Here is a 26,317-nt window from a genome sequence, read left to right on the forward strand (position 1 = left end):
AGGCAAGTCGGGCTTTGGTGGGGTAAATGCTTTCTCTAAGGATTTAGAGGAGGCAAAGCTAGTGCCAGAACACCCACTTCCTGATTCCAGGCCCTGCGTGTCATTCATTAGGGCTAGGCCCCTGTCTGCCTGTATGTCATGCCTGCGCACCATGGTCCCAGAGCTGCCAACGCCTAGAGAGCAAGAGGGCTGCTCAGCAGTGCCTTCCAAACTGGTCTGCCCACGAAGGGCTGTTGTGCCCACCAGGAGCTCCTGACACCTGCTGCAAACCCAGGTTCTGCCACTGCAGTCTTTGTTCTGTGCAACCTAAATCCCATCACTGCATCCCAGCCAAGGGCAGCCCTCAGGGACTGCTGCAGCCACCTCCCCCAACCCCTCCTCCTCTTTGCCTTCCTGAGGTTTGTTGCACAGACAATAAACAGCCAGAGTCATCTTTTCAAGATAGGGAACCCTTGCTCAAAACCCTCTCGTGGTTGATGACAAAGCCAAGGTCCTTAGCATGGCCCCACAGCTTCCCACAGCCTCTCTTCTTGCTCTCTGTCTCACTAACCCCCTCCACATAAGACTCCAGCAGCTCCCAGGCCCCCAGGCACATGCCTGCTCAGGCTGCTTCTTTCTGGAACAACCCTACTCCTTCCAGCCATGCAGATGTCACCCCCAGGAGTTCAGGTCTCTGCCTGCGTGTCACCTTCTCAGAGGCCCTCCTTGATCATGGGGTCTACAGAGGCACCTGCTGTCACTCCTCACCCTGCTTCCATTGCTCTTCTCGTTCTTATCTCCTCCATCATCAACATGTGGGCAGTGGGCAGCGCTGGACAGGTACCTTATTTAAGTAGTTGTTAAATAATTGCACGAAAGCCTGGCTAACCAGATTCAAAGGGGGGAGGTTGCAAGTCCACATGGAATATTCCTTCTCCAAAGTAGGGTACGAGAAGTGCTTCAATTTGGGGATTTTTTTCCTGGGTATTGGGAAATTCACACATACTTAATGAAATATCTTGGAGATGGAACCCAAGCTTGTAAACACAAATTTCATTTATGTTGCATGTGTGCCTTATACACATAGTCTGAAGATAATTTTATAGACTATTTGGTGCACTTGGGCCAGTATTTGGGCTGCACCCCATCCTACCAGGTCAAATGTGGAACTGGCCACTTGTGGCATCGTGGTGCTTTAGAAGTTCTGGCTTTTGGAGCCTTTGTGATTTCAGACTTTCTGATTAGGGATGCTCAGCCTGTCACGAATGAATAAGCAGCACAGAAATGCAGGTCTGCTCACTCAGCCTGTGTGCATGCTGAGTGAGGCTGCATCTGTGAGCTCACTGCTCCTCCGCTCCACCTGCTACCAGGGGATCACTCTAGGCAAAGAGGGTCTCCCACAGAAATCAGAGCCCATTACCAACGAGGAGCTCACCAGAGCCAGCTTAACGAGGGTGTACGATTTTCTCCACGAGCAGACGGGACATTTGCCTGGCTTTGGTCGCACAAAGAAGCCTCTGCTTTTGATTCGCCTGTCTTGACCCAGACCTTAGACAAAGGAGGTTTAGAAGGGCCGATGCGTTTCATCTACTATAGAAGAAGCAAAGACAAACTCAGGGGCTCTCAAAGCACAGCCTCACCCTCACCTCCCAAGTATCCTCCAAGTGCTCACGTGTACGCTGGATGGGTATAGAGCGAGGAGCAAGGGTTTTTAGAAACATGTGCTTGCTTAAGGTGGAACTGTGTCAGATCCTGTTTTTGGTGATGCAAAAATAAATGATGTGATGCAATGGATCCAAGGCCATCTCATCCTGAACACTGTTCTTGGCTCTGCTGGGTATTGTTGATAATGGTGCTTTGTCACTTATATGTGAGGTGGGAGTGGCTAAGTCGTCACACCACAGAAGATAGGCGAGGTTATTGTAATGGTTCCTACGCTCAGATGTGAAAACCAAAGTGGAGCCCACAACTTGGCTCTCTTGGCTTCTGGACTAGACCTGTGCTGTCCCATGCTGGAGCCGTTAGCCCTGAGTGGCTGTTGAACACTGGAAATGCAAGCCAGGCCAACCTGATATGTACTCTACATGGAAAATAGGAAAGGGAATGCAGGCGTTTAGTCTGGTGGTTAAGACACTGCATCCGGTATCAGAGTGTCTGGATTTGATACCTAACTCCTATTCCTGACTACAGCTCCCTGCTAGTGCAGACCCTGGGAGGCAGCAGTGAGGACTTGAGTGATTAGATCCCCACCACCCACATGGGAGGCCTGGATTGAGTTCCTGGCTCCTGGTTTTGGCCAGACCCTAATAGCCCACGTGGGCATTTGGGGAGTGAACTGGTGGATAGGAACTCACTCTCTCTATCTCTTTGTCTCTGTTTCTCTCTCTTTATCTCCCTCCCTCCCTTCCTCTCTCCCAATCTCTCTTTGTCTCTCTGTCTCCCAGTTTAATAAATAAAAAGTAAAAAATTTAAAACATAAGATAAGCACTGAATTTAAAAGAATCAGAATGGAAAAAACTATAAAATATGTCTTTGATTATTATCTTGAAATGATCATCTCTGGACTATATTGAGTTAATAGGTTAATACATTTTATTTTATTTTATTTTTATTTATTTGACAGGTAGAATTATAGACAGTGAGAGAGAGAGATAGAGAGAAAGGTCTTCCTTCCGTTGGTTCACTTCCCAAATGACTGCTATGGCCGGCGCTGCGCCGATCCGAAGCCAGGAGCCGGGTCCTTCCTCCTGGTCTCCCATGCGGGTGCAGGGCCCAAGCACTTGGGCCATCCTCCACTGCCTTCCCAGGCCACAGCAGAGAGCTGGACTGGAAGAGGAGCAACCGGGACTAGAACCCGGCACCCATATGGGATGCCCGCACTGCAGGCGGAGGATTAACCAAGTGAGTCACGGCACTGGCCCCAAGGTTAAAACATTTTAATATTAAAATTCATTTCACATTTTTTTCTATAAAAATGTGGCTGCTAGAAAGTGTGGCATGACCCGTGTGGCACCCATTCTACTTCAGTGGGACAGCACTGGGCGGGAGTGCTACGGATGGCCCAGTGGCTCACATCCATTCACAGGCGTTCCTGAGAGACTCCCTCTGTGCTTCCTGGAGACCCCACATCAGCTGTGTCTGGTGGGCAGAGGGTATTCAGTGTGCCTGAAGGTACGGTGTCTCCTTGCTTTTCATCACGCCCTCTGGGCCCAGGGCAAAGGGTCAAGCAGAGGGCTTGGGGTCTGAGGGACTCAGAGAGAGAATGGGCTGTTGGCATTGAGAGAGGCTTGTGCTCTTTCCTTGACACCTTCCTGCCATGCTTGAGTCTGCCAGGCTGGGTTGCCTTTGAAGTGGCATTGGCCCTTGGTCTTGTGTTGGATGTCGACGTCAGCAATTTAATCCAAGCTGTGGTCTGCAAAGACCTCTTGGCTGCATCCTATCTAACCACGGGAATTGGGGAAAATATCCCACGAAGGAAAGAACATGAGTTTAAGGCAGGGAGATGCAAGGACGCACTGTGTGGCTGGGGTTCGGGACCTGAGTTCAGGGTTAGCCTGCACTGGTGTTCCCTAGACTTGGCAAATGCAGCTGAAAGCATGGGACACCGAGGGTCTCCCATTCCGCGCTCAGCAAGGCTGGCCTCACTTACTCGGTCGCTTGTGCCTCTCTGACTGCAATATACCTTCCAAAATTGCTATGTTCTGAGCCTTATAATCAAAGACATGCCACACGTAGCTTCAGTGGGAAGCCCTACTGAGGAATCTGGAAAAGTTATCAGCATCTAAATGTGTGTGGACATGAAAGTACCTCTAGGTTTACTGTGATGGCTTTATTATGTGAAGATTTTTTTTTCCTCTTGAATTTGCTTTAAAATTATTTCATCACATCTATGTATGTGACTTGCAGAAATCCTAAAGGTAATGCACACTGCTTAATTCATGTAAAATGTGCGTGCAACATAGAGACACACATTGACGGGTTGTCATCATGCAATTGTGTCTTGGGTGGCCCTGGAGTCATCATATTTGCTGTGTGCATACCAGGATCCCTTGACAGTATGCTGGGGCTGCAGGCTGGCAGATCTGATGATCCACCATGAGTTCAGTTGCTCTGAGTTGAATGGGAAGGTAGAAAAATATTTGCTGGGCCAGCGTCTCAGCTCACTTAGCTAATCCTCCACCTGCGGCGCCAGCACCCCAGGTTCTAGTCCCGGTCAGGGCACCAGATTCTGTTCCGGTTGCTCCTCTTCCAGTCCAGCTCTCTGCTGTGGCCAGGGAAGACAGTGGAGGATGGCCCAAGTGCGTGGGCCCTGCACCTGCATGGGAGACCAGGAGAAGCACCTGGCTCCTGGCTTCAGATTGGTGTAGCGTGCCGGCCACAATGCACCGACCCATAGCGGCCACTTAGGGGGTGAACCAATGGAAAAAGGAAGACCTTTCTCTCTGTCTCTCTCTCTCACTATCTAACTCTGCCTGTCAAAAAAAAAAAAAAAAAAAAAAAAAGAAAGAAAGAAAGAAAAGAAAAGAAAGAAAAATATTTGCTTAATGTAAAAGCGTAATCGTTGGGAAGAAGTCTGAAATCTCCTTTCATTCAAACCCTAGCAGTCCTTTCAAAGCAATTTTGATTAAACATACACAAATAGAATCAGAGGCACAAAGAGCTTACATCCAGTGGTGGCAAGAAAGGACAGGACCTGCAGGGCCCTGGTCAGCCTTGCTGGGGCGGTATTGTTCCGGTGCCTGGAGATGGAGCTGCTCTGAGTTCATAGCTCTCGGAGCTGCCACTTCCTCCCTGCTCCATTGTGGCAGCCCCGGGCCTTCTTGTCACCTGTCCCAGTGCTGTCAGCTGCCTGTGGGCCCCAACCCCGTGCTAGCTATAAGTGCAGGTCTCAATACAAATGAGCAGCAGAGTCGTGGGCAGCTGAATGGCAAACCTCTCCCCTGCGAGCTGGCCTGCCCCCTCCCTCCCTCTTGTTTTCACTGAGCCCTCTTCACAGGCGCCAGCTGCCTCATTAAAGAGCAGCCTGTGTGCTGGGCTTCACCTGTACCCACCCTCAGCAGTAGCATGCCGCCCAATGACCGCGTGTGCAAGGCTCGTGCCGGCTGGTGGAGGCACGGCGCCTCAGAGCTCGGAGAATAGAGGGCAGGCTGGCAGGTGAGCCACGGAGAGGTACGGCTTCCTCCTTTGTCTCCCTGAGCAGATGGAGGAGGGTTGGCCCCAGGCGATGAGGGAGTCTAGGGAGTGGGGGCAGGGCTTCTTTCTAAGGGTGCCCCTTTGCAGGTTCTAGCACAGAGGCCTGGGATCTAGGACAGGGCCTTGCTCCAGAGAACTGGGGGGCAAGCTGAGCCACAGAGCTCAGCTGCCTAGCTGGGGGAGCAGGTGTGTGTGCAGGAACAGAGAAGGTAGAGAAAAGTCAGTGAACTTCTTCAGGTTCATGGACAAAGAACTTCCACCTACGGAGAAGTTCCAGCGGCCACCGCAGCAGGAAAGCCTGCTCCCATTCTGCACCCACTTCCCGGACAGCGCTTATCGGCCCATCTCCTAATTAGGCAGGTTTTACCAGGGCTTTGGGTTTTTTCAAGTTTATTCTTCCCTCCCGGAGTCAGGGACCAATCCTGTCACCTGTGCTACCTCACACGGCCATAAACCATGAAGGGTCACTGCATTTCTGTGGTTCTTGAGGTTCTGTCGTCTCTGCATGGCAGGTCAGTTTTAAACTCAGAAATCCCCAGGCACCTGGCTGATGTGGAAAAGGACTTTTCAAAAGTGGTCTCCCCGAGGTTCATAAGAAGCCCACGGAGTTCGCACCTCCCCCGCCCATCCCATCCCGTGCCCAGGGACTTCTCGCCCTGGGCATCCTGCAGGGGACATGGGTATGTGTTGTGTTCACTTGCACCCTCTCCCACTCTTGTCCCCAGCCAAAGAAACCTTGTTCTCTTGGCTGCCGGCCAACTTAATCCTCCAAACTTCTGCTGCACTTGGGGTGTTATACAATTGACAAGGATGCCGGGAAAGATAGCCAGTGTTGTGGTGGGGGTGTGAGTGTGTGTGCGCCTGTGGGTATGTAGGTGCTGTAGTATTGTGTGTATATGTGGATGTGTGGGTATACGTATATGCATGTGGTGAGCTGTGTGAATATGTACATTGTGTGTATGTGATAAAGTGCGAGTGTTTTGTTTTTATGAGTATATGTGCATGCACGTGTATGCATATGTGTGTGGTGGAATGTGAGTGCATGTGTGTGTATCTACATATATATGTGGTAGTGTATGAATGTGTGTGATTATGTGTGTGTGTGTTGGGTGTGATGGGTTTGTGTGGGTGTGAATCATGTGTGTATGATGGAGTGCATGTGTATATTTACATATGTATTATATGTGTGGTGGAGTGTGTGTGCATATGTGTGCATGGGTGTGTATGTAGCAGAGTATATGTATACATGTACATTGTGTTGAGTGGATGCATGTGAACATTGTATCTATGAACATGGTGAAATGTGTGTGTATCTGGTGGAGTGTGTGTGCATGTAGCAGAGTGTGTGTGTGTGCATGCATGCTGTATGTGGAAGAGTATGTGTTGTGTATGTGCCCATATGTGCACACACATGTGCATATGTGTGTCTGTATGGTGGAGTGTGTGTGTACATGCATGTCTGGGGTGGAATATCTGTTGAATGTGTGTCTGTATGCAGTAAAGTGTGTGTCTATACGTGATGGAGTGTGAGTGTGTGCATTTGTGTATGGTGGAGTGTGTGTGTGCATGTGTGTGTCTGTGTATGGTGAAATGTGTGTGTATGCATGTGTGTCTGGCAGAGTGTGTATTGTATGTGTATGTGATAGGGTATTTGTGTTGGTGTGTGGTGGAATGTGTGTGTGCATGTGTCTGTGTGTGGTGAAGGGTGTTTGCATGTGTGTCTGTGGCAGAGTGTGTGTGTGTGTGTGTGGTGAAGTGTGTGTGCATGTGTGTATGTATGGTGAAGTATGTATGCATGTGTGTCTGGCAGAGTGTGTCATGTGTGTGATGGGGTGTGTGTGTATGTAGTAGAGTGTGTGTGTGGTGAAGTGTGTATATATGTGTGTCTGTGGTGGAGTGTGTGTTGTGTCTGTGGTGGGGTGTGTGTGTGGGCATGTGTGTGTGTATGGTGAAGTATATATGCATGTGTGTGGCAGTGTGCATGTTGTGTGTGTGATGGTTTGTGTGTGTCTGTGGTAGAATGTGTGTGTGCATGTGTCTGTGTGTGGTGAAGTGTGTATACATGTGTGTCTGTGGTGGAGTGTGTGTTGTGTCTGTGGTGGGGAATGCGTGTGGGTATGTGTGTGTATGTTGAAGTATGTATGCACGTGTGTCTTTGGCAGTGTGTGTGTTGTGAGTGCTATGGTGTGTGTGTGTGTCTGTATATAGTAAAGTATGTGCATATGTGTGTGTGGTGAAATGTGTATACATGTGTGTCTGTGGTGGTGTGTTTGTGTGTATGATGGTGTGTCTATGTAGTAGAGTGTGTGTGTTGTGTCTGTGGTGGAGTGTGTGTGTGCGTGCATGTGTGTGTATATGGTGAAGTATGTATGCATGTGTGTCTGTGTCAGAGTGTGTTGTGTGTGTATGCAGTGGAGTATGTGTGTGTGTGTATGTGGTGAAGTGTATGTATGCATGCATGTCTGTGGCAGTGTGTGTTTTGTGTGTGTGATGGTGTATGTGTATGTGGTGAAGTGTGTATGTATGTATTTCTGTGGTGAAGTGTGTATGTGCACATGAGTGTCTGTGACAGTGTGTATGTGTTCTCTCTGTGTGTGTAGGTGATGGAGTGTGTGTGTGCACGTGCCTGTGTATGGTGTAGTGTGTATGTATGTGGGTCTGTGGTGAAGTGTGTGTGTGCACATGCGTGTCTGAGGCAATGTGTGTGTGTTACGTGTGTGTGATGGGGGGTGTTTGTGTAGGTGGTGGAGTGTATGTGTGCATGTGTTTGTGTATGGTGACGTGTGTATGCATGTGTCTGTGAAGTGAATATGTGTGCACATGCATGTCTGTGGCAGTGTATGTGTGTTATATGTGTGTATCTGTATGTGGTGGAGCGTGTGCGTGTGCCTGTGTATGGCTACGTGCACCCATGCAGTCAGCCGTAGGCTGGGTGAGGGGACCCAGGGCAGCCAGGCCAACGCTGTGCTCAGACGCAGGCCCGCAGTCTGCCTGGAGCCGCTTCATCTCAGGCCAAGTCCTTCAACGGCAGAAGCCAAAGGGCCCGGCGCTGGTGAAAAGCCCTGATGTGCTACTGCCTCCCCTCCGCCTGCCATGGGGACATTAAACCTTCAACAATCTGGGACTCTGACGGCTGGTTCTTGGTTCTCTGCCTGGAAAAACAGTAGGCGAATAGTAAAACCTTAAATTCTAACATGTGTAAGTTATACATCTTATTTTCATTTTCAGCCCATGTTCTCCTCTGTAAGACATCAGGAAAAAATTACCGTCTGACTTCTAATATCTCAGTGGAGCATTTATCTCCCAGCTATGATAAGTGATCTTCAATATTTTTTTCCTTTCAGATTAAGAAACAAATTCATTTAATTTTCTTTATTGAGTGTGCTCAGGCCGCCCCCCACCCCGCCTGAGTCTGGAAGCCCTGGGCTGGTCTCCCTCCTCCCAACTCGTCCCCGCCTGTGGGGCTGGGTGGGTCCCTCTTGGGCACGGCCCTGCTGCCTGGAGCCTCCTGGTGGTCCTTCGTGCCCACGGCAGAGTGACAGAGGGCAGCGGCCAGGAACGTCTGGAGAGGTTGTGCGGCCTGGGTTTGGGAGGCTGTAATCTGAACCTTATCTGACCCGGGTATGAAGGCCGGGTTTGGAGCTCTTGAGGGAACTGGCTGTCTCCCAGGCTGCCAGAACCGACGCTTCCTGCTCTGGCTGACTGCGGCCGCAGCCTCTGCTGGGCCTGCCCGTCGTCTCCTTCGGTCCTGCTGCTGCTGTTGCTGGCGGGGCTGAGTAGGAGCAGGGCAAGGACAGGAAGGTGTGTTCCCCCCGCCCCCCACCCCCTCTAGGGTGCCAGGTGGCCACAGGTGGGTGTCATTGCAGGTCTCCAGACAGGTGCTCTGTCCCCTCTGTGGCAAAACACCAGGTGCTAATTGAGCTGCGTGACTCAAGGCTGAGTTGAATGATTCGCTTTCTCTTTTGTGAATTTCCGTATGGGTTTCCCTGTGAGCTTGGTAGCCAGAGCTGGCACGGCCACAGGCCACAACGTCTGTACCACATGCACGTTCCTGGGCTCCAGGTCTCTTTGGCATGTGGGCTGTGACAGGAAAGCCCTAAGTCCTGCGTGCACCATCACTAGCTGTGCATACCCAGGGTAGGCACCACCCTCTTCGGTTTCCTTATTGGTGAAAAGGAGATGGAAGCCTTGCCGTGCCTACCTTGGAAGGTGCCTGGGAAATTCAAATGCAACAAGGTATATAAAGAAGTGTGCTACAGTGCAATAGAAACAACTTGCTGACAACACATCTGTCACTCACCTCCCGTGCCAGGCACTCTGCAGGGTGCAGGAGACAGGGTTGTTACGCCGCCTGGGACTGGGGAAGCAGCTGGGCACGTGTCTGAGCCACTGGGGCCCCGGCTCTGAGGCAGGGGCCTGCTGTCCCATCAGCGATGACTTCCTGGGCTCTGTCTCCTCTGGCTCTAGGGAGTCGCCGGTGGACTGCAGCATCAGCAAGTGCGGCAAGCTGGTGGGCGGAGGCGAGGCCAACGCCATGAGCTACAACAACTACATGGACGAGAAGAACGGGCCCCCTCCTCCCAACATGACCACCAACGAGAGAAGAGTCATCGTCCCTGCAGGTACCTCTGGGACCAGGCTGCCGGGAGCTCCCTGCAGGCCCACAGGGCTGCACAGGCCTCCGCCATGGGCATGCAGGAAACCTTTGCCTGGTCCCACCTCCCTATCCTCTATGGAAATGGAAAACTCAGAATTCTACAGATCCTGCCTTCTCCCTAGCTGCCCTCCAAGATAGACCCCCCCCCCAACACACACACACACACAAGGGGCACCCTGAATTGCCAATTCCCAAAGTCCCATCTCAAACAGACCACGCCTCAGACTCCACCTCAGCGGCATGGTCCCTTAGGAGGGAGCCTGCAGAGGGAGGGAGGCCACGGCTCCCAAGGAGTCCCATGGACTCTCCGACGTGGCCTTTCAGGAGGAGGGCGGCCACCGAGGTCTGTCCTTTCCTTTAGGCACGGACTTCCTGGCACCGCTGGGTTCCACCTTTCCAAAGCCAGCTTTTCAGTTTTAAAATAGGAACAGCTATATTTAACCAACGGAGTGCCTTCCCATGTGTGCCACAAGTTATGTCATTATGTAAAAATAGCCTCTTTTTCCTAGGTATTGGCGCTCTTGGTTAGAGAAAATACAATCGTTGTTCAATCCCGCAGTCCATCAGCCGGGCTCTCTGCCTGGGCCAGCACTAGCAAGCTCAGCTGCCCGGGCACAGGAGGGGATTTGAAAATGGCCGTGTGTGGAGCCAGTGCCAGGGCAAAGGAGCTAGAGTATCCACCTTGTAAGCAAAGGCAGTGCCAGGGCAGGGATTAAAACTTTACCAAAAAGTTTTTAAATGATCTTGACCAAAGCCACTTAACCCAGAGCAAAACCCTTTCACTTGTAAAAATGCAAGTGGCAATGACAAGGAATTTGTGAGTTGGTCCGAAGGTGTGACTGTGCCATGGGCCCCCTTCCCAGACCCTTTGTGTTTATTTTCTGTGGGAAGCTGCATCTCACCATCTCCTGGGACTATGGCTGCATCCATGGTGGTGTTTCGGGCCAAAATCAGTGTGGCAGGGGATGGAAGGTGAGGGGACGAGTGAGACAGGAGAGGAGAGCTTGTGTGGAGGGTGGGGCTTCTTTACCCAAGAGGACCTAGACGCTGCTCAGGAAGCCTTTCCGAGTTGCTAACAAAGGAAGAGGAAGAAGAACGCCCACTGATGGAGGTCTTTCCCAATGCCAGGCACCATGAGTACTGCATTGTCTATATCGCAATACCCAGCTCCCTTAAGGACCAGCTGGCAAAGGTTAACCCCAGTGCATTTTCTCCCTCCTCACCCAAAGAAAGCAGACAATGAACCCACCATAAAACAAACCAGGTGGGAACCTCTCTGTCTCCCCCTCCCAGCCAAAGCTGAGCCTCACCAGGCCTTTGCTCCAATGGTATCAACAAACTCTTCTTCTGCTCCAGCCACATGGCTACCAGCATAGGAGGAAGCCTTGGGGGACCAACATGTCAGGGACTCTGAGACAGCCCTGAAGCAACTATTGGCACCCTCTCATTCTGGCAGTCGTTTTGGGGAGAGGGCAGAAGTGGCCAGATTGCTTGGTTGACCCTCCAACCCTTAATGAGTGTTGAAATGCTTTCAAAAGGGCTAACAAAATGTCAGGCCTCAATGGGCCAAGTTAGCTATAACCACGATAATGAAAATAGCATAAATTCACATAAACAGTCTTCAAAGCACTATGCATAATAAATCCACGAGCTATAGATTTACTTCAGGATCTTACCGCTGGCTAGATCTCGACTTGTTCTCCTCCAACATTTTGGCTTCCCCGGGTCAGCCTCCTGGATGCGAGGGAAAGGCTCAAATGAGCCTGTCCACAAATCAAAGCAATAAAACATTAGTGGAACAACCGATTGAATTTATGACGGGATTTTAAGACAAGTATAAACGAGGGCCCTGGTTAATCACCAGCTCCACGTTCGGATGGGAAGAAACTAGGGCTAAATCATCCAGGAAATACATTTGGAAGAGTTTAGCATGATCCAGAGTGGAAGATTTATAACTCATTGTGCAGTAGAGGGAGAGAAATAATATTGTGATAGAGCCTGAAGCAAGGGAGGAAATAATAAAATAAATAAAATACACGGTGTAAAATTGAATTTGAGGCTAAAAGTGAGGAATTAAGAGAAGGGAAGCATGAAATAATATGCTGCATAATCCGAGTCCCCCCGGGATGTTTTTCTCGAGAATTGTAAAATGTTGCAAAATTATTGCCATTTACCATGGCCCATGCCTGATTGCTTCTGGAGAGTCAAAGAGTCACACAAAGCCAGGAATTTATCTGAGACAGAGGCCGGTGTGCATACTTGCACAGTCACGTTAGAGGAGCTCTGGTTTGGGGAGTCTCACAGGTAAGTTGAGGCAGGGGCGAGACGGCAGGAGGGGGCCTGCCTCTCGAAGCGAATTCTCGGAAGACTGCCCAGATGCTCACCAGCAGTGGGATTTGGGGGGCAAGGAACTGAACTTTCCAAGACTCCACTTTCCTTCTGTAAAATGGAGATGATAAGACCCCTTTGGCAGGATTCCCTTGATAAATACAGACGAGATGTAAGGAGCAGCTGGCACAAAGCAAGCCATGGCAGCATGAGCTGTCGCTGCCCAAGGGCACTGCACTATTGCTGACCCTGGGCAGCAGCCTGGGACTTGGGACCCCAAATAGCTCCTCCTCCTCAAGCACCTCGAGCAACCACCCACATGCATGGATGACCTGGTGCTGGGCACCTGGCAGAGCAGCCCCAGCCCCTGCCACCCAGGTCCTCACCTGTAAAACCCAAGGTGAGTGGGAGAACCTGGGGTGCACAAGGAAAGTCAGCCGGAGCTCAGGGTGAAAGTGCTGGGGGATGTGTTTCGCAGCTGCTGGTGTGAGAGAGACCACATCCTCCCCACGTCCACTCTTAGGCTTCAAAGCTGGTTCTCATTTTCACCAAGAAACTCTGTAGGATACGAGCATGAGTTGGTTGAGAGGTAGCAGGGACATTCCTGCAAAATCAACCTGCTACGTAAAATAGACTCTGTGGAAGCTGGAGGCTGAATGAGACCTTGAACTTCTATCCGGGAACCCATTGCTTAGTCTGTGCCTTCCCTGACTCATGGGGATTGGTGTTTGTCTAGGGTGAGAGGCACAGTAGCATTCAGCTGTCCAGTGAAGACCTGAGTGTGTTCCTCCTGGGCACCTGCAGGAACCCATCACTGGCTCAGAGAGCACACAGCACCCCCGCCCCAACACACACATCCCCTCTAGCTGAGAAGGCATTAGTTGGCCAGGGGCTGGGAGAGGCTCAGTCTCTCCATTAGTCACGTTTCACTCCAGGGCCAAAAGGTTCTCTCTCTCACACCACTTCTCACCTTTGGGGGAGGGGGTGATCTGGTAGAGACTTTGACACAGGTGCCCCCAAGGGGGAGAACACCCAGACTGGGTTTACACCAAAGATGAGCCCTGGCGGGTCTCCTGGCTGCACAGGTGGAATGGCAGTGGGAGTGTGATGTGTCCATTTCTACAGCCATCAGAGGGGTTGGGTTCTATCCTAGGTTCAGTCATATTCTTAAAATGCGAAGGCTTCCTTTTCCAGAGGCAGTGGTCTTTGGGGGCTGTGGAGCTGTGTTTGTTTTCACGTTGATGTCCCCATTGCTCAGGCAAAGGTTTCAGCTGCTCCCCACCCCAAAGCATTAGAGTGAGTGAGCTAAGCTCCCCAATGCCATGGAGCCCAATGGATAATGGATTGCTCTGTGGGGACATCTAGAAGGGAACCAGCTCTGAGAGAGAGAGAGAGAAAGGAGAGAGGGAGAGAGGTAAAGAGAACAGAGAGGAGCGGACAGAGAGAAAGCAGAGAAGGGAGAGACTGAGATAGAATGAGAAAGGGGAGAGAGGGAATGGGAGAAAGAGAGAGAGGAGAGTGGGGGAGAGGGAGATGGTGAGAGAGAAGAGACAGAAGTAGAGGAGAGAGGTGGAGAGATGGCAGGACAGAGGGGAGGGGCAGCGAGACAGAGGCCCAGAGACAGAGGAGAGCGGCTCCCAGGCCACCCCTGCTAACCGTCATCTCCCCTGCAGACCCCACGCTGTGGACGCAGGAGCACGTGCGGCAGTGGCTGGAGTGGGCGATAAAGGAGTACGGCTTGATGGAGATCGACACGTCCTTCTTCCAGAACATGGACGGCAAGGAACTGTGCAAAATGAACAAGGAGGACTTCCTCCGCGCCACCTCCCTCTATAACACAGAAGTGCTCTTGTCACACCTCAGTTACCTCAGGGAAAGTAAGTGCAGCCCAGGGCCAGGGCGGGTGGCAGGGGCCCGGCTCCCAGGCAGCCGGCTGGCCCTAACCTCAAGGGCCAAGGACGGTAAAAGAGGAATGGAGGAAAAGTGGGGCTTTGTGATCTGGCGGTTCTGCCAGAGGCCAGTTACGCTCTTCCCTTGAGAACTCCTTTCTAGACGCTTCTTCCATAGAGATGCCCTGGCTGGTATTTTCCTAAGCAATGGTCTGAAGTTCCTGCAGGAATCTCTGAGTTCCTGGCCTTGGGATTTAAGGTTTTGGAAATTTACAAAAAATTAGTGGAAAATAAAATGAAAAGGTAAGTTTATTTAGATGCGACAAATTTTTGAAACCTGTGCAGTTTTTTCATCATATGCATTTTCCATTAATCTATTTAAAATATTATTAATTTGAAAGGCAGACATGGAGGGTGGAGGGAGGGAGGGAGAGAGAGAGAGAGAGAAGAGAGGTCTTCCATCTGCTTGCTCTTGCCCATATGCCTATAACAATCAGGGCTGGGTCGGACCAACACTAGGAACCCAGGACAGGACTCAATTCAGGTTTTCCCTCCTGGGTGGCAGGGACCCAAGTACTTGAGCCATCATGCGTGCCTCCCTGGGTGGGCATTACCAGGAAGCTGGAGTCTGGAGCAGAGCTGGGGAACCAAACCCAAGTGCCTGATAAGGGACGAGGGCATCTCCAGCAGCGTCTTAGTTGCCGCACCCATTGCCTGTCCTGATTTTCCATGAACCTTCCCAAGATCCCTTGTATACACGGATTTCAAAAATTCTTGCACCAAAATAAACATATCTTTTCACATCACTTCCCCCTGAGCTTTCTGAAGTACCCTCAGATTAACTTCGTCTTATCCTTGCATCACCTGGGCACCCCATAACCCTGCACTACCTGCACACTTTACTAAACAGGGAGAGTCGCTGATGCTGCAGGTGGTTAGGTGTTGGCAGATTTCTCCTGGTTCAGCCAGGAGAATGGAAAGATGTTTAGAGAGGAAGTGCTTAAGAGAGAGTGCTTAAGGGTTTATCTAATATAAGGCTGGGTTCCTAGCACCAAGAACTCATCAATGTGGTGTGCACTTCATTTGCTATGCAAGGTCACAAAGGGGCTGGCGTTATGGCACAGCAAGATAAGCTGAAACTTACAGTGCCTGCATCTCGTATCGGAGTGACAGCTCAAGTCCCCGCTGCTCTGCTTCCCACCCAGCTTCCTGCTAGTGCTCCTGTGAAGGCAGCAGGTGGTGGCCCAAAGCTTGGGCCCCTGCCACCCATGTGGGAGACCAAGATGGAGTTCCTGGCTCCTGGATTCAGCCTGGCCCAGATCTGGTTGTTGCAGCAGCCATTTGGAGAGTGAACCAGCAGATGGAGGATCTCTCTCTCTCTCTTTCTGCCTTTCAAAATAAATTAGCTAATCCTTAAAAGAGAGAAAGAGAGAAAGAAAAACTAAGAAATGTCACCGAGCACAGGATGGGGATTCTTGAGGACCTCAAGCTCAGCTTAAAGGGGTGCAGGCCGGGTGGCACATGTGCTATACCCAAGGATTGAAGGCTAGGTCTGTGGACTGAAAAGAAGGTACTAGGGTCAGGGAGCACAAGACATGGGCTCACTCAACACAGGGCCTTGCTGGCCGGCAGCTATGTCCAAAGACCAACTGGGCAGCCTGCGTGTGATGTGCTGGCTGCACATGCCCAGGCTGTTGGGAGTCTCGCTGGAGTTCAGCTTCAGGAAAATGTGACATGATTTTAAGCCCCCTTCAAAGCTGAGCTCTTAGACAGCTCCTCTGGGGCCCATTGCTATTCCTGGCTCCTCTTGAGTTCTCCATTGCTCAGTGGGTGTTTCACTCACCATCGTTATAATCCAGTGTTCCTGCAGTAGTGTGCCCGTGGTCTGGAATGGGGCTGGACGCTCCCCCAGGCTCTCGGGTCACCTCTTAGAGGTGTTGGCTAACCTGTGGGAGCCAGTGGATGGTGCGGTGTTAGCACCAGGGTAGTGACCCCATGTCTGAGTGGTGCTGCAACATGAGGTTGGCCAAGAAATAAGTCCAAAAACGTAGACAGTTTTCCATCCAGGTTTTCTGAGTTTGGAATAATTCACATTTTCTAATGATCTATATCTGTAGGCCCTTTACTACTTGTAGAGTAAACAGAATAGGCTCTTTGAGCAGGATTCTGCAATAAGCCAGACAGAGCAGGGGGAAGTGAGTGGGCAGAGGCTGGGCAGGGAAGGAGAGACCAGCACAGTGAAGCAGGGACCCTTCTGCCTCATCTGCTTCTCTGGAGTCAGGTGCAGGAGAAGACTGATGGGCCCCTCACTCTCTTGCTTCCTTGGTGGGACAAGAGGTGACAGCAGCCGTGTGGAGCGCATGCTGTACATGCGAGAGGGCCCAGGAACTGGGGGTTCCGAGGAAGAGGGCTTTGCTGGGAGGATGTTCAAGTGCATTCTAACTGCACATGGGGAAAGCCCATGCAGGCCATGTGACCGCAGGCCCTGCTTTCTGACTGCCCCGTCAACAACCCAAGCCCCTGCTAGGACTTCCTGTTACCAAGAAGCCAAGCCACAGACCCTGAGGTGAGACAAAGACCTGGTGCTCAAAAGGCCCAGCAGAGTGAGAAGGCGGTCAGCGGTAACCTTAGGAGATGGTTTGTCCCCGGCAGCATCTGGCTTGTCTCAGTTCCTTGTCACCAATGGAGAAAGAAATTGTAGTTCAGAGAGATGAAAGTGAGGATACTAAAGCAAAAGTTGATTGAAGTACCTTCCAAGGGAGGAGCAGGCCAGGGGAAATCATGGTAACCTGTGTTCCTGGTTTGGAGCCTTTTTACCCCTAAGGTATGAGGGGCATTGGCTGGTGATGTGGCCATGATGCTCAAGACTGGCATTGTGATGGACACCTGGGAGTTGCATTAACCACAAGTGAAACTAGAGTGGGTGGTCTTGGGCAGGGTCCCTGGTCCTTCCCATGGGAGAGGGTTTTTGTGGCCCCTGCCCAGTGACTCATGTCAAATCATGTACCTGATATTTCTTCTACTGGAAGAGCACAGAGAGCATGGAGCAGAGCAGTGCACAGGTGGAAGAGAAAGAGGGTGGAGAGTCTGATACTTGAGGGAGGTAGCCTGGCCAGAAAAAGGGTGGATGGCTTCTTCTTTTTTTTTTCTGAGAACATCTGTGGCTCTTAAGGAACATGCCCCCAAAGCCAACAGAATATGAAGACTCTGGAAGGAGGCTTATTAGCCAGCAGATCTCCAGCACATGCATGGAGGACATTTGCAAATGTAGGACGCAGCCCCAGAACCAGAGGCATGGCGGGTGAGCAGCAGGAGATTTCAAGACAGGACCACTGTTCAGCTACAAAAACGAGTCCTGTGAGATGTGCTCATGGTACCTCGTTGCGTGCAAAGACTCACAATGCGGAGTGGGCTGTGCATTGCTCTACAGACTATGCATGAACAGAAGTTAAAATAGTTGAACTAAGTCTGAAAAAGCAAAGTGCCCCAACATAATATGGGGATCGTCTTTTGAAGAACTTAGACTTAAAATGATCCACTGTCAGGAAAAAATGCTTTGATTCCTGCTTCTTTTTCATGGGCCTTGACCTTGCAGTCCCAGCCTCTGGGTCCCACTGGTGCTGGGTGATGGTTGGTTGCTAGGATGCCTGCAGGAGGGCATGGGCCAGTGACTCTTGGCTCCCAGGATGGCTGAGGACTGCCCTGTGCGGACCAACTCATCTTTCAGATCCTTTGTTGATTTTCCAGACTGACTTCCAGTGGATGTTTTGTGTTTAAGAAGGCGGTCAGTGTTTGGGGACAGGGGTTGGAGGTGACAGAGTCCAGGCAAGAAGAAGGAGAGCATGTGCTTTGTTATTATGCCCTTTAGTTGGGGAGAGAAGGAGTGGGGCTCCCACTTTGACAAGCAGTGAAGGAAAATAGCTGAGCTTCTCAGTGCAGATGGAGGGATTTGTGGGCAAAGTCAGTAGAGGAGAAACAGGTCTGAGAGCCCATGGATTTTGTTGTTGTAAAGAGAGGGAACAAGCCCTCTCCCATCTCTTATAATGGCACTAATCCTATCACAAAGAGTTTTTTTGTTGTGTTTTAAAAAGTATTTATTTATTTATTTGAAAGGCAGAGATGCAGAGAGAGAGAGAGAGAGAGAGAGAGAGAGATCTGCCATCTGCTGGTTTACTCTGCAAATGGCTACAGGAGTCAAGGCTGGGCCAGGCCAAAACCAGGAGCCAGGAGCTTCTTCCGGATCTCCCACCTAGGTGCAGAGGCCCAAGCACTTGGGACATCCTCTGCTGCTTTCCCAGGTGCATCTGCAGGGAGCTGGATCGGAAGTTGAGCAGCTGGGACTAGAACCTGGTGCCAGCGCAACGAGTGGAGGCTTAACTATCTAAGCCACAGTGCTGGCCTCCCATGGACTGGTTAAGTGAGAAGGGGCCAAAGTGCTGGCTCTTCTCTGATAAGTCTTCTTGCATCTTAGTAGAAAATGAGACGTTTTGTAGGATTAGAAGTTCTGGTATCAGATTTACACGTTCACAACAGGAATTTGATCATATTTTCTGGTTGTCTAAGAGGGAGCTATGCTTTTAAATTTTTGTGTACTCTGCCAGAGGGTCTGGCAGGCTGGAGCCTACCTGGCCTGGCCGGAGGGGCTTGTTCTTCCTACCTGGTACATTAGCTGCCTAGACAGCAGCTGTGTGACGTCACCCACACCTGAAATTCCAGGACCCAGTGGCTGGCTCTAGAAAAGCTGCCCACAGAACATGGGGCTGTCCAGTTTCCTGGAGAGCACAGGGCTTGGGCAGGCATCTGCCCGGATGTCACTCACTTTGCATAGATAGGATGCCCCCATGTGGCCACCACGTGGACAACTATTTATAAGCCCCATTTTAAAGCTAAGGCAAGAATGGGTGTTTAGGCCGGCGCCGCGGCTCACTAAGCTAATCCTCTGCCTAGCGGCGCCGGCACACCGGGTTCTAGTCCCAGTCGGGGTGCTGGATTCTGTCCCAGTTGCCCCTCTTCCAGGCCAGCTCTCTGCTGTGGCACGGGAGTGCAGTGGAGGATGGCCCAAGTGCTTGGGCCCTGCACCCCATGGGAGACCAGGATAAGTACCTGGCTCCTGGCTTCGGATCAGCGGGGTGCCCCGGCTGCAGCAGACATTGGTGGGTGAACCAACAGCAAAGGAAGACCTTTCTCTCTGTCTCTCTGTCTCTCTCTCTCTCTCTCTCTCACTGTCCACTCTGCCTGTCAAAAAAAAAAAAAAAAAAAAAAAAGATGGTCGAGTACTTCACAGAGTACTGGGGTTCAAGTCCTGGCTCTAGCTCCCAATTGCAGCTTCTTAGTAATGCAGACCCTGGGGGATAGCAGGTGATAGCTCAAGTATTTGCATCCCTGCCACCCAAAAGTAGGAGATCTGTGTTGAGTTCCCAGCCCCTGCTTCAGTCTGGCACAGTCTTGCCTGTTTTGGGTATTTGGGGAATGAACCTACAAGTAGGAGTTCTGTCTGTCTCTGCTTCTCAAATATTTTTTAATGAAACAATAAAGCCAGGATGGACGTGTGGCACAGCATTTGACGTGCCACTTGGGACATCTGCATTCCGTATCAGAGGACCTGGATTGAAGTCCTAGCTCCACTTCTGATTCCAGCTTCCTGCTGATGTGCTCCCGGCAGGCAGCAGTGATGGCTCAGACACTTGGGTCCCTGCCACCTACATGGGAGGCGCAGATTGAGTTCCTGTCTCCTGGCTGCCATCTGGCCACGCCCTGGCTGTTGTGGGCATTGAGGGAGTGAACCAGGGATGGGATGGGATATCTCTGTATGTCTCTGTTTCTTTTTTTTTTTTAAGGTGTATTTATTTGTTTGGAAGGCAGAGTTACAGAGAGGCAGAGGCAGCGAGAGAGAGAGAGAGAGAGAGAGAGAGAGAGAGCAGTCTTCCATCCTCTGGTTCACTCCCCAGATGGCCAAAACAGCCGGAGTTGTGCCAATCCGAAGCTAGGAGCCAGGAGCTTCTTCCGAGTCTCAAAGACCTGGGCCATCTTCTACTGCATTCCCAGACCATAACAGAGAGCTAGATTGGAAGTGGAGCAGCTGGGACTCAAACCGGCACCCATATGAGATGCCAGCACCGTAGGCAGCGGCTTTACCCATGCCCTATCTCTGCTTCTGTGTCTCTCTCTTCCTTCTCTCTGCCTTTCAGATACATAAATTACTTTATTTAAAAAATAATAAAGGCAAAGCAACTGAGACCTGGCACTTCAGCCACCCTGAGCCTGCAGCCAGGCCCTGCCTGGGCTGTAGACATGCCCACCGTGGCAGGAGCCACCTGAACCCAGACAGCAGCGAAAGATCCCACGTATGTGGATCTCCCCTTCTGAGTTAGCCTCGCTTCCCCAGGTCCCTGTGGGAATCCAGACCACTTTTCTGCTTTTATTTGCACCGAGAGATAAGTGCTCTCCAAAAACTTTCCTGTGGCTCCTGGAATGAGGCAGAGTAAGTCAAATCTATCCCGCAACTGACCTTGTCCTCTGTCCCCGGCAGCTCCCCACAGTGGGGGCCTGATGGGCATACCCGTTGTGTCTGGGGGAGGTGAGACTGGGGCAGACCCCAGAGGTCCTCACCTGGCAGTTCAGACTCGGGGCCACTGGGGGGAGTTGGGGACATCTGGGAGCCTAGGACTCCTGGGGTGGGGGCCAGAGGCAGAGGGAGGAAGAGCCATGTTTCATTTTATAAATGAGTTGGGTTTGTAGGTCTATGGGGTCTGACCTGGGTAAAAATATTGTGTGTTCAAACAGTGGCAGCTCAAGAGAGTGAAATATATTGCGTGACAGGGAGCCCACCGAAAAGGTATCTATCTTGATTCCCATTTTTAATTTAAACTTAATGGAAAACACATTTTGCGTGTTGCGCTATTCCCACCTGCAGCCTCAGCTGGCCGGGCAAAGGTGACGGGTCTGGCAATTAAGCTGGGGTGAAGTCTTATCCCTTCCAGGCCCCGGGCTGACTGGGAAAGGAGACCAGGATTCCAACAGAACAAAGGGCCCGATTGCCCTGGGCTCCGAAGCTGGCCAGGCCTGTTGTTGAAAGAGTGCAGAGATAGAGCCAGCCCCAGCTATTGACTCAGCGCAGAGAAAGGGAGACCGCCTTCGACAGGCTGCCGTGAGCGGGCACCGGCCAGTTCCATGGTAACAGTGAGGCTGAGACAAAGGCCTTGGCACAGGGGCCCTGGGCGCCTGCTCCAGGTGTCCCAGACGCAAAGCAGCAGGGGCAGGGGGCACGCAGAGCTGCAGAAAGCCTTGGCCAGCCCCCTGGCCCACACCTGCCTGGCCTCCCTCTGCCTGCTTCCACCTTCTTTCAGACCCCGAATCGAGGGTCTGGCGACAGACGGATTCACAAGCAGGATACCCTGCTCGGCTTGTGCTGTGACTTCCGGAAGGCCTCTCCGTTCTCGGCGGAAGTCACTTCAAGCTTTTTACAGCAAAGAGTGCAACAAATAAATAGAAATATAATTATGCCTGCATATATGCCTATATCCCAACTACCAGGCTCCTGCAAAAAGTTCCTGGAAAATGCATGTTATTTAAAAAAAAAAAAGGATTTCAAAAATATTTTACACAAAAATAAACCTCTCTCTGTCTGTCTGTCTGTCTCTCTCTCAAAGATTTATTTATTTGAAAAGCAGAGATACAGAGAGAAAACAGGGGGGAAAGAGAAAGTGAAGTCTTCCATTTGCTGGTTCACTCCCCAAATAGCCATAACGGCCAGGGCTGGGCCATGCCAAAGCCAGGAGCCAGGAGCTTCTTCCAGGTCTCTCACCTGGGTACAGGGGCCCAAGGATTTGGGCTGTCTTCCACTGCTTTTCCCAGGCACATTAGCAGGGAGCTGGATCAGAAGTAGAGCATCTAGGACTTGAACTGGTGCCCATATGGGATGCTGGTACTACAGGCAGAGGCTTAACCTCCTAGGCCACAGTGCCGGCCCCTAAACCTATCTTTTGAATTTTATTTTCCATGAACTTTTTGAAGTACCTTAGTATGTATGTAAACAAACAAATAACCCAGGAAATACTTTGTTTTTTTTTTTTTTAAAAGATCTATTTATTTATTTGAAAGGCAGAGTTACAGAGAGGAGGGTGAGGGAGAGGGAGAGAGAGAGAGAGAGATCTTCCGTCTCTGCCTCACTTCCCAAACGGGTGCAAACACCAGGGGTTGGCCAGGCCAAAGCCAGGAACCTGAAACTCCATCCAGGTCTCCCATCCCCTGCTGCTTTGCCAGGTGCATCAGCAGGGAGCTATATCAGAAGTGAAGGGCTCAGGGCCAGTGCTGTGGCGAAGCGGGTAAAGCTGCTGCCTGCAGTGCCGGCATCCCATGGCATCCCATATGGACGCCGGTTCTAGTCCTGTCTGCTCCACTTCTGATCCAGCTCTCTGCTATGGCCTAGGAAAGCAGTGGAAGATGGCCCAAGTCCTTGGGCCCCTGCACCCACAAGGGAGACCCAGAAAAAGCTCCTGGCTCCTGGCTTCGGATCAGCTCAGCTCCGGCCATTACAGCCACTTTGCAAGTGAACCATCAGATGGAAGACCTCTCACTCTGTACCTCTCCTCTCTCTGTGTAACTCTAACTTTCAAATAAATAAATTAACTTAAAAAAATAAGTGAAGCAGCTGAGACTCAAACCAGTACCCATATGGAATGCCTATGTCATAGGCAGAGGCCTAACCTGCCCCAGCAGAACACATGCCCCAGGAACCATGTTTTTTCATTGAAGTACACCCCAGCTGCTGGGCTGGGGACAGAAGTGGGTCCTGCCTCCTGCACCTTGCTGGACAAAGGACTTGACCTTGCTGAATGCTGATGTCATCCGTGGAAGGGGCACGGTGTGATGCTGGCTCTGCATGGCTCCTGCCAGGATTCAGTGAGAGGCAAGAGGAGAAGTCAGGCGTGCCCCCTCCCCATCCTGGCCTGTTCACTCTGCAGGAAAGTCTGGCAGCTCAGAGCCGCTCAGGCTTAGCCCAGAAAGAACCTCAGAGCAGGAGAAAGAAATGCAAAGGCCAGGCTCAGGGGAAGACCCTCCTGCACCAGAACAAGTTCCCATAAAAAAAAAAAAAAAAAAAGAGAGTGCTGTGCCACCCTCGACAGCCCGAGGCCCTGGTTAAAAAAAGATCCGAAAAAAGAAGGGAATGTGGGTCCCTTGGGAGAGGGGCCAGCAGCCCCCCGCCAGCCCCTGCGTAGGGGAGGCGGCCTCTCCTTCTAGGAGTGAAACTTGAACCAGCAACAGTCTGCAGGGCAAAATCCTTCTCCGAGGTTACCATGAAATATGCATTTCATGCAGGCTTTGCAGAGGTCCAGCGACCCCTTCTCTTGGCTTGCTGGGAGTTTCCTGTGGAAGTCACGTGTGCCTGTGGTAGAAAGTAGAATGAATGTGCTTTATCTACGCTGCGTGCTCTCAGCTAACTCTGCACTAAGGACTCGGGCCCTGTGCACCTCCGAGCCCTGCGTTTTCCTTTATTTGTCCCTGCAGTGAGATTGCAGCCCTAGGCGGAGTGTCAGGCACGGAGGATCTTACTCTTGAGATTTGGCTGTATTCTCTTGGAACGCCTTCCAGTCATGGAGGATTATTTCCTAGTGCAGCAGGACTCACTCGTAACTCCAATTCTTTTTTTAAAAAAAGATTTATTTCTTTATTTGAAAGTCAGATTACACAGAGAGAGAAGGAGAGGCAGAGAGCGAGAAAGAGAGAGAGAGGTCTTCCATCCGATGGTTCACTCCCCAGATGGCCGCAATGGCCAGAGCTGTGCCGATCTGAAGCCAGGAGCCAGGAGCTTCTTGCGGGTCTCCCACGTGGGTGCAGGGGCTCAAGGACTTGGGCCATCTTCCACTGCTTTTCCAGGCTACAGCAGAGAGCTGGATTGGAAGTGGAACAGCTGGGTCTCGAACTGGCACCTATATGGTATGCCGGCACTTCAGGCCAGGGCGTTAACCCACTGTGCCACAGTGCCAGCCCCATAACTCCAATTCTAAAGGAGGAAGTTGGTGCCCAGCTAGCCCCTGCATAAAGGATTGTCTTGTATATAACTCTGGTGTCTGTGGGAAATGGACATGAAGACAACGAATGTTGTAGCTAGCATCTTTTTTTTTTTTAATTTGAAAGAGAAAACAGACACACAGAGAGACATCTCCCATCCATTTGTTGACTTGCCAAATACCCACAACAGCCAGGACTGGGCCAGGCTAAAGCCAGGAAGTGGAACTCCATCCGGCTCTCCCATGTGGGTGGCAAGAACCCAAGTTCTTGAGCTGTTACTGCCGCCTCCCAGGATGTACTGTAGCAGGCAGCTAGAACCCAAAGCAGAACCTGGACTTGAACCCAGGCACTCTGGTGTGGGGTGACAGTGTCCCAAGCAATGTCTTAATCATGTGTCAGACACCACTCCAGCGTACCATGTTTTAATCCATGCTTACAGCTTGGATTAAAATCCTTGCTTACAGCTACCACGTATTGGCCCATTTTACCTGTGGCTCAGAGAGAGGAGATAATTGGATGGAGGTCCTAAAGGCAGGTCTCTTTTTAAACTCTCATATTATTATTATTATTATTATTGACAGGCAGAGTGGACAGTGAGAGAGAGAGACAGAGAGAAAGGTCTTCCTTTTCCATTGGTTCACCCCCCAATGACCGCCGCGGCCAGCGCGCTGCAGCCAGGGACCGCGCTGATCCGATGGCAGGAGCCAGGTGCTTCTCCTGGTCTCCCATGGGGTGCAGGGCCCAAGCACTTGGGCCATCCTCCACTGCACTCCCGGGCCACAGCAGAGAGCTGGCCTGGAAGAGGGGCAACCGGGACAGAATCCGGCGCCCCGACCGGGACTAGAACCCGAGGTGCCGGCGCCGCCACAGGCGGAGGATTAGCCTCGTGAGCCGCGGCGCCGGCCAGACTCTCGTATTAAAAAAGGAAGTTGTCCCAGCCTCACTTTGTCGTTGATATTCTTGAGAATGGAAGAACCAAACATAGCTTGTTCTTGGACCCTGCATTCACGTGACCATCTCGTTCCTAAAATGGCACCCACACAGCCGCACTTCGGCAGCCAGGAGGCCCGACCCCCTTCCTGGTTTTCCTCTGGAACTGCTGCTGCCTGAGCCAGAAGTCCGACGGTCTAGGCGGCTGAAAGTTTCTTATAAAATCCTGGCCCGCACGGGCTGGCCTGCTCAGGCGCACATTTTCTGTGAGAAGCACAACCCAACGCCCACAGCTGGGTGAGGCCGCAGCTCCACTGCTGTGTCCCTGTCATGACTGCAGACTAAAAATAGGAGCGTCTGACAGCCCGTGCCCAGCCTGGCACCCGTCAGCGCCCTTGGCCACGGGAAGCAGGGTTGTTGAGAAAATGCATCCCTGCCTGAACACATGTGTGGGGGCTCATGGCATCCTTGGTCAAAGCGGACCCCAGCCTGAGTCCGGGTAGCCCTTGACGATTTCCCCGGGAGAATGGCAAAAATGCCTATTACCAAATAAAGCTCTTGACTTAATGTGAAACAAAGGAACAAACCTTGTTTTAAAAAAGAAGGGAAAATGTGTTTTTGCATGCAACAACAACAAAAACACCAGCGCTTCAAATGCCTTTGACTTATGCCTGGCCCCGCATAGGTAGGCACTGAACATTTAATGTTAAAAGATTAGAGATTATGTAGCCAGCTCTCCACATCTGCATTTCACATAGAGACAGCCAATCTCAGATTTAACATAGTTAGGACAGAACACTGCGTTGGTACTGAACACGTGCAGCCTTGTTTATCCGTGACATTGTTCCTTAAACAATAGAATGTGACAACTGTTTACAGAACGCTTAGGTTGTCTGGGGTCTTAGAAGTAATCCAGAGGTGATTTTGTTTTGTTTTGTTTTAGAGATTTATTAATTTATTTTGAAAGGCAGAGTTACACAGAGACAGGGAGCGACACAGAGAGAGAGAGAGACAGAGACAGAGAGAGAGAGATCGAGAGAGATCTTCCCTCCATTGGTTCACTCCTCAGATGGCCACAACGGCCAGCACTGGGCTAGGCCAAAGCCAGAAGCCAGGAGCCAAGAGCTTCATCCAGGTATCCCACGTGGGTGGCAAGGAGCTTAGACACTTGGGCCATCCTCCAGTGCTTTTCCCAGACCTTTAGAAGGGAGCTGGATGGGAAGCGGAGCAGTCGGGACACGAACGGGCGCCCGTATGGGATGCTGGTGTTGCAGGTGGTGACTTCACCCGCTGTGCCACAGCGCCGGCCCTAGAGGTGATTTCAAGTACA

The 26,317-nt window shown here is 51.3% G+C and overlaps 1 protein-coding gene across 13 annotated transcripts in view; it reads left to right on the top strand.

Annotated features, from left to right (window-relative positions):
- FLI1 (Fli-1 proto-oncogene, ETS transcription factor) overlaps positions 1–26,317 on the top strand; it is a 142,840-nt gene that overhangs the window by 80,487 nt on the left and 36,036 nt on the right. For all 13 annotated transcript variants that reach the window (XM_051847967.2, XM_051847958.2, XM_070048312.1 and 10 more), the window contains 2 exons: positions 9,640–9,794; positions 13,831–14,034. In XM_051847967.2, the coding sequence (XP_051703927.1) occupies positions 9,640–9,794; positions 13,831–14,034 (359 nt within the window). The remainder of the gene's footprint in view (positions 1–9,639; positions 9,795–13,830; positions 14,035–26,317) is intronic.

Source organism: Oryctolagus cuniculus, chromosome 1 (genome assembly GCF_964237555.1).
Source record: "Oryctolagus cuniculus chromosome 1, mOryCun1.1, whole genome shotgun sequence".
Taxonomy (NCBI): domain Eukaryota; kingdom Metazoa; phylum Chordata; class Mammalia; order Lagomorpha; family Leporidae; genus Oryctolagus; species Oryctolagus cuniculus.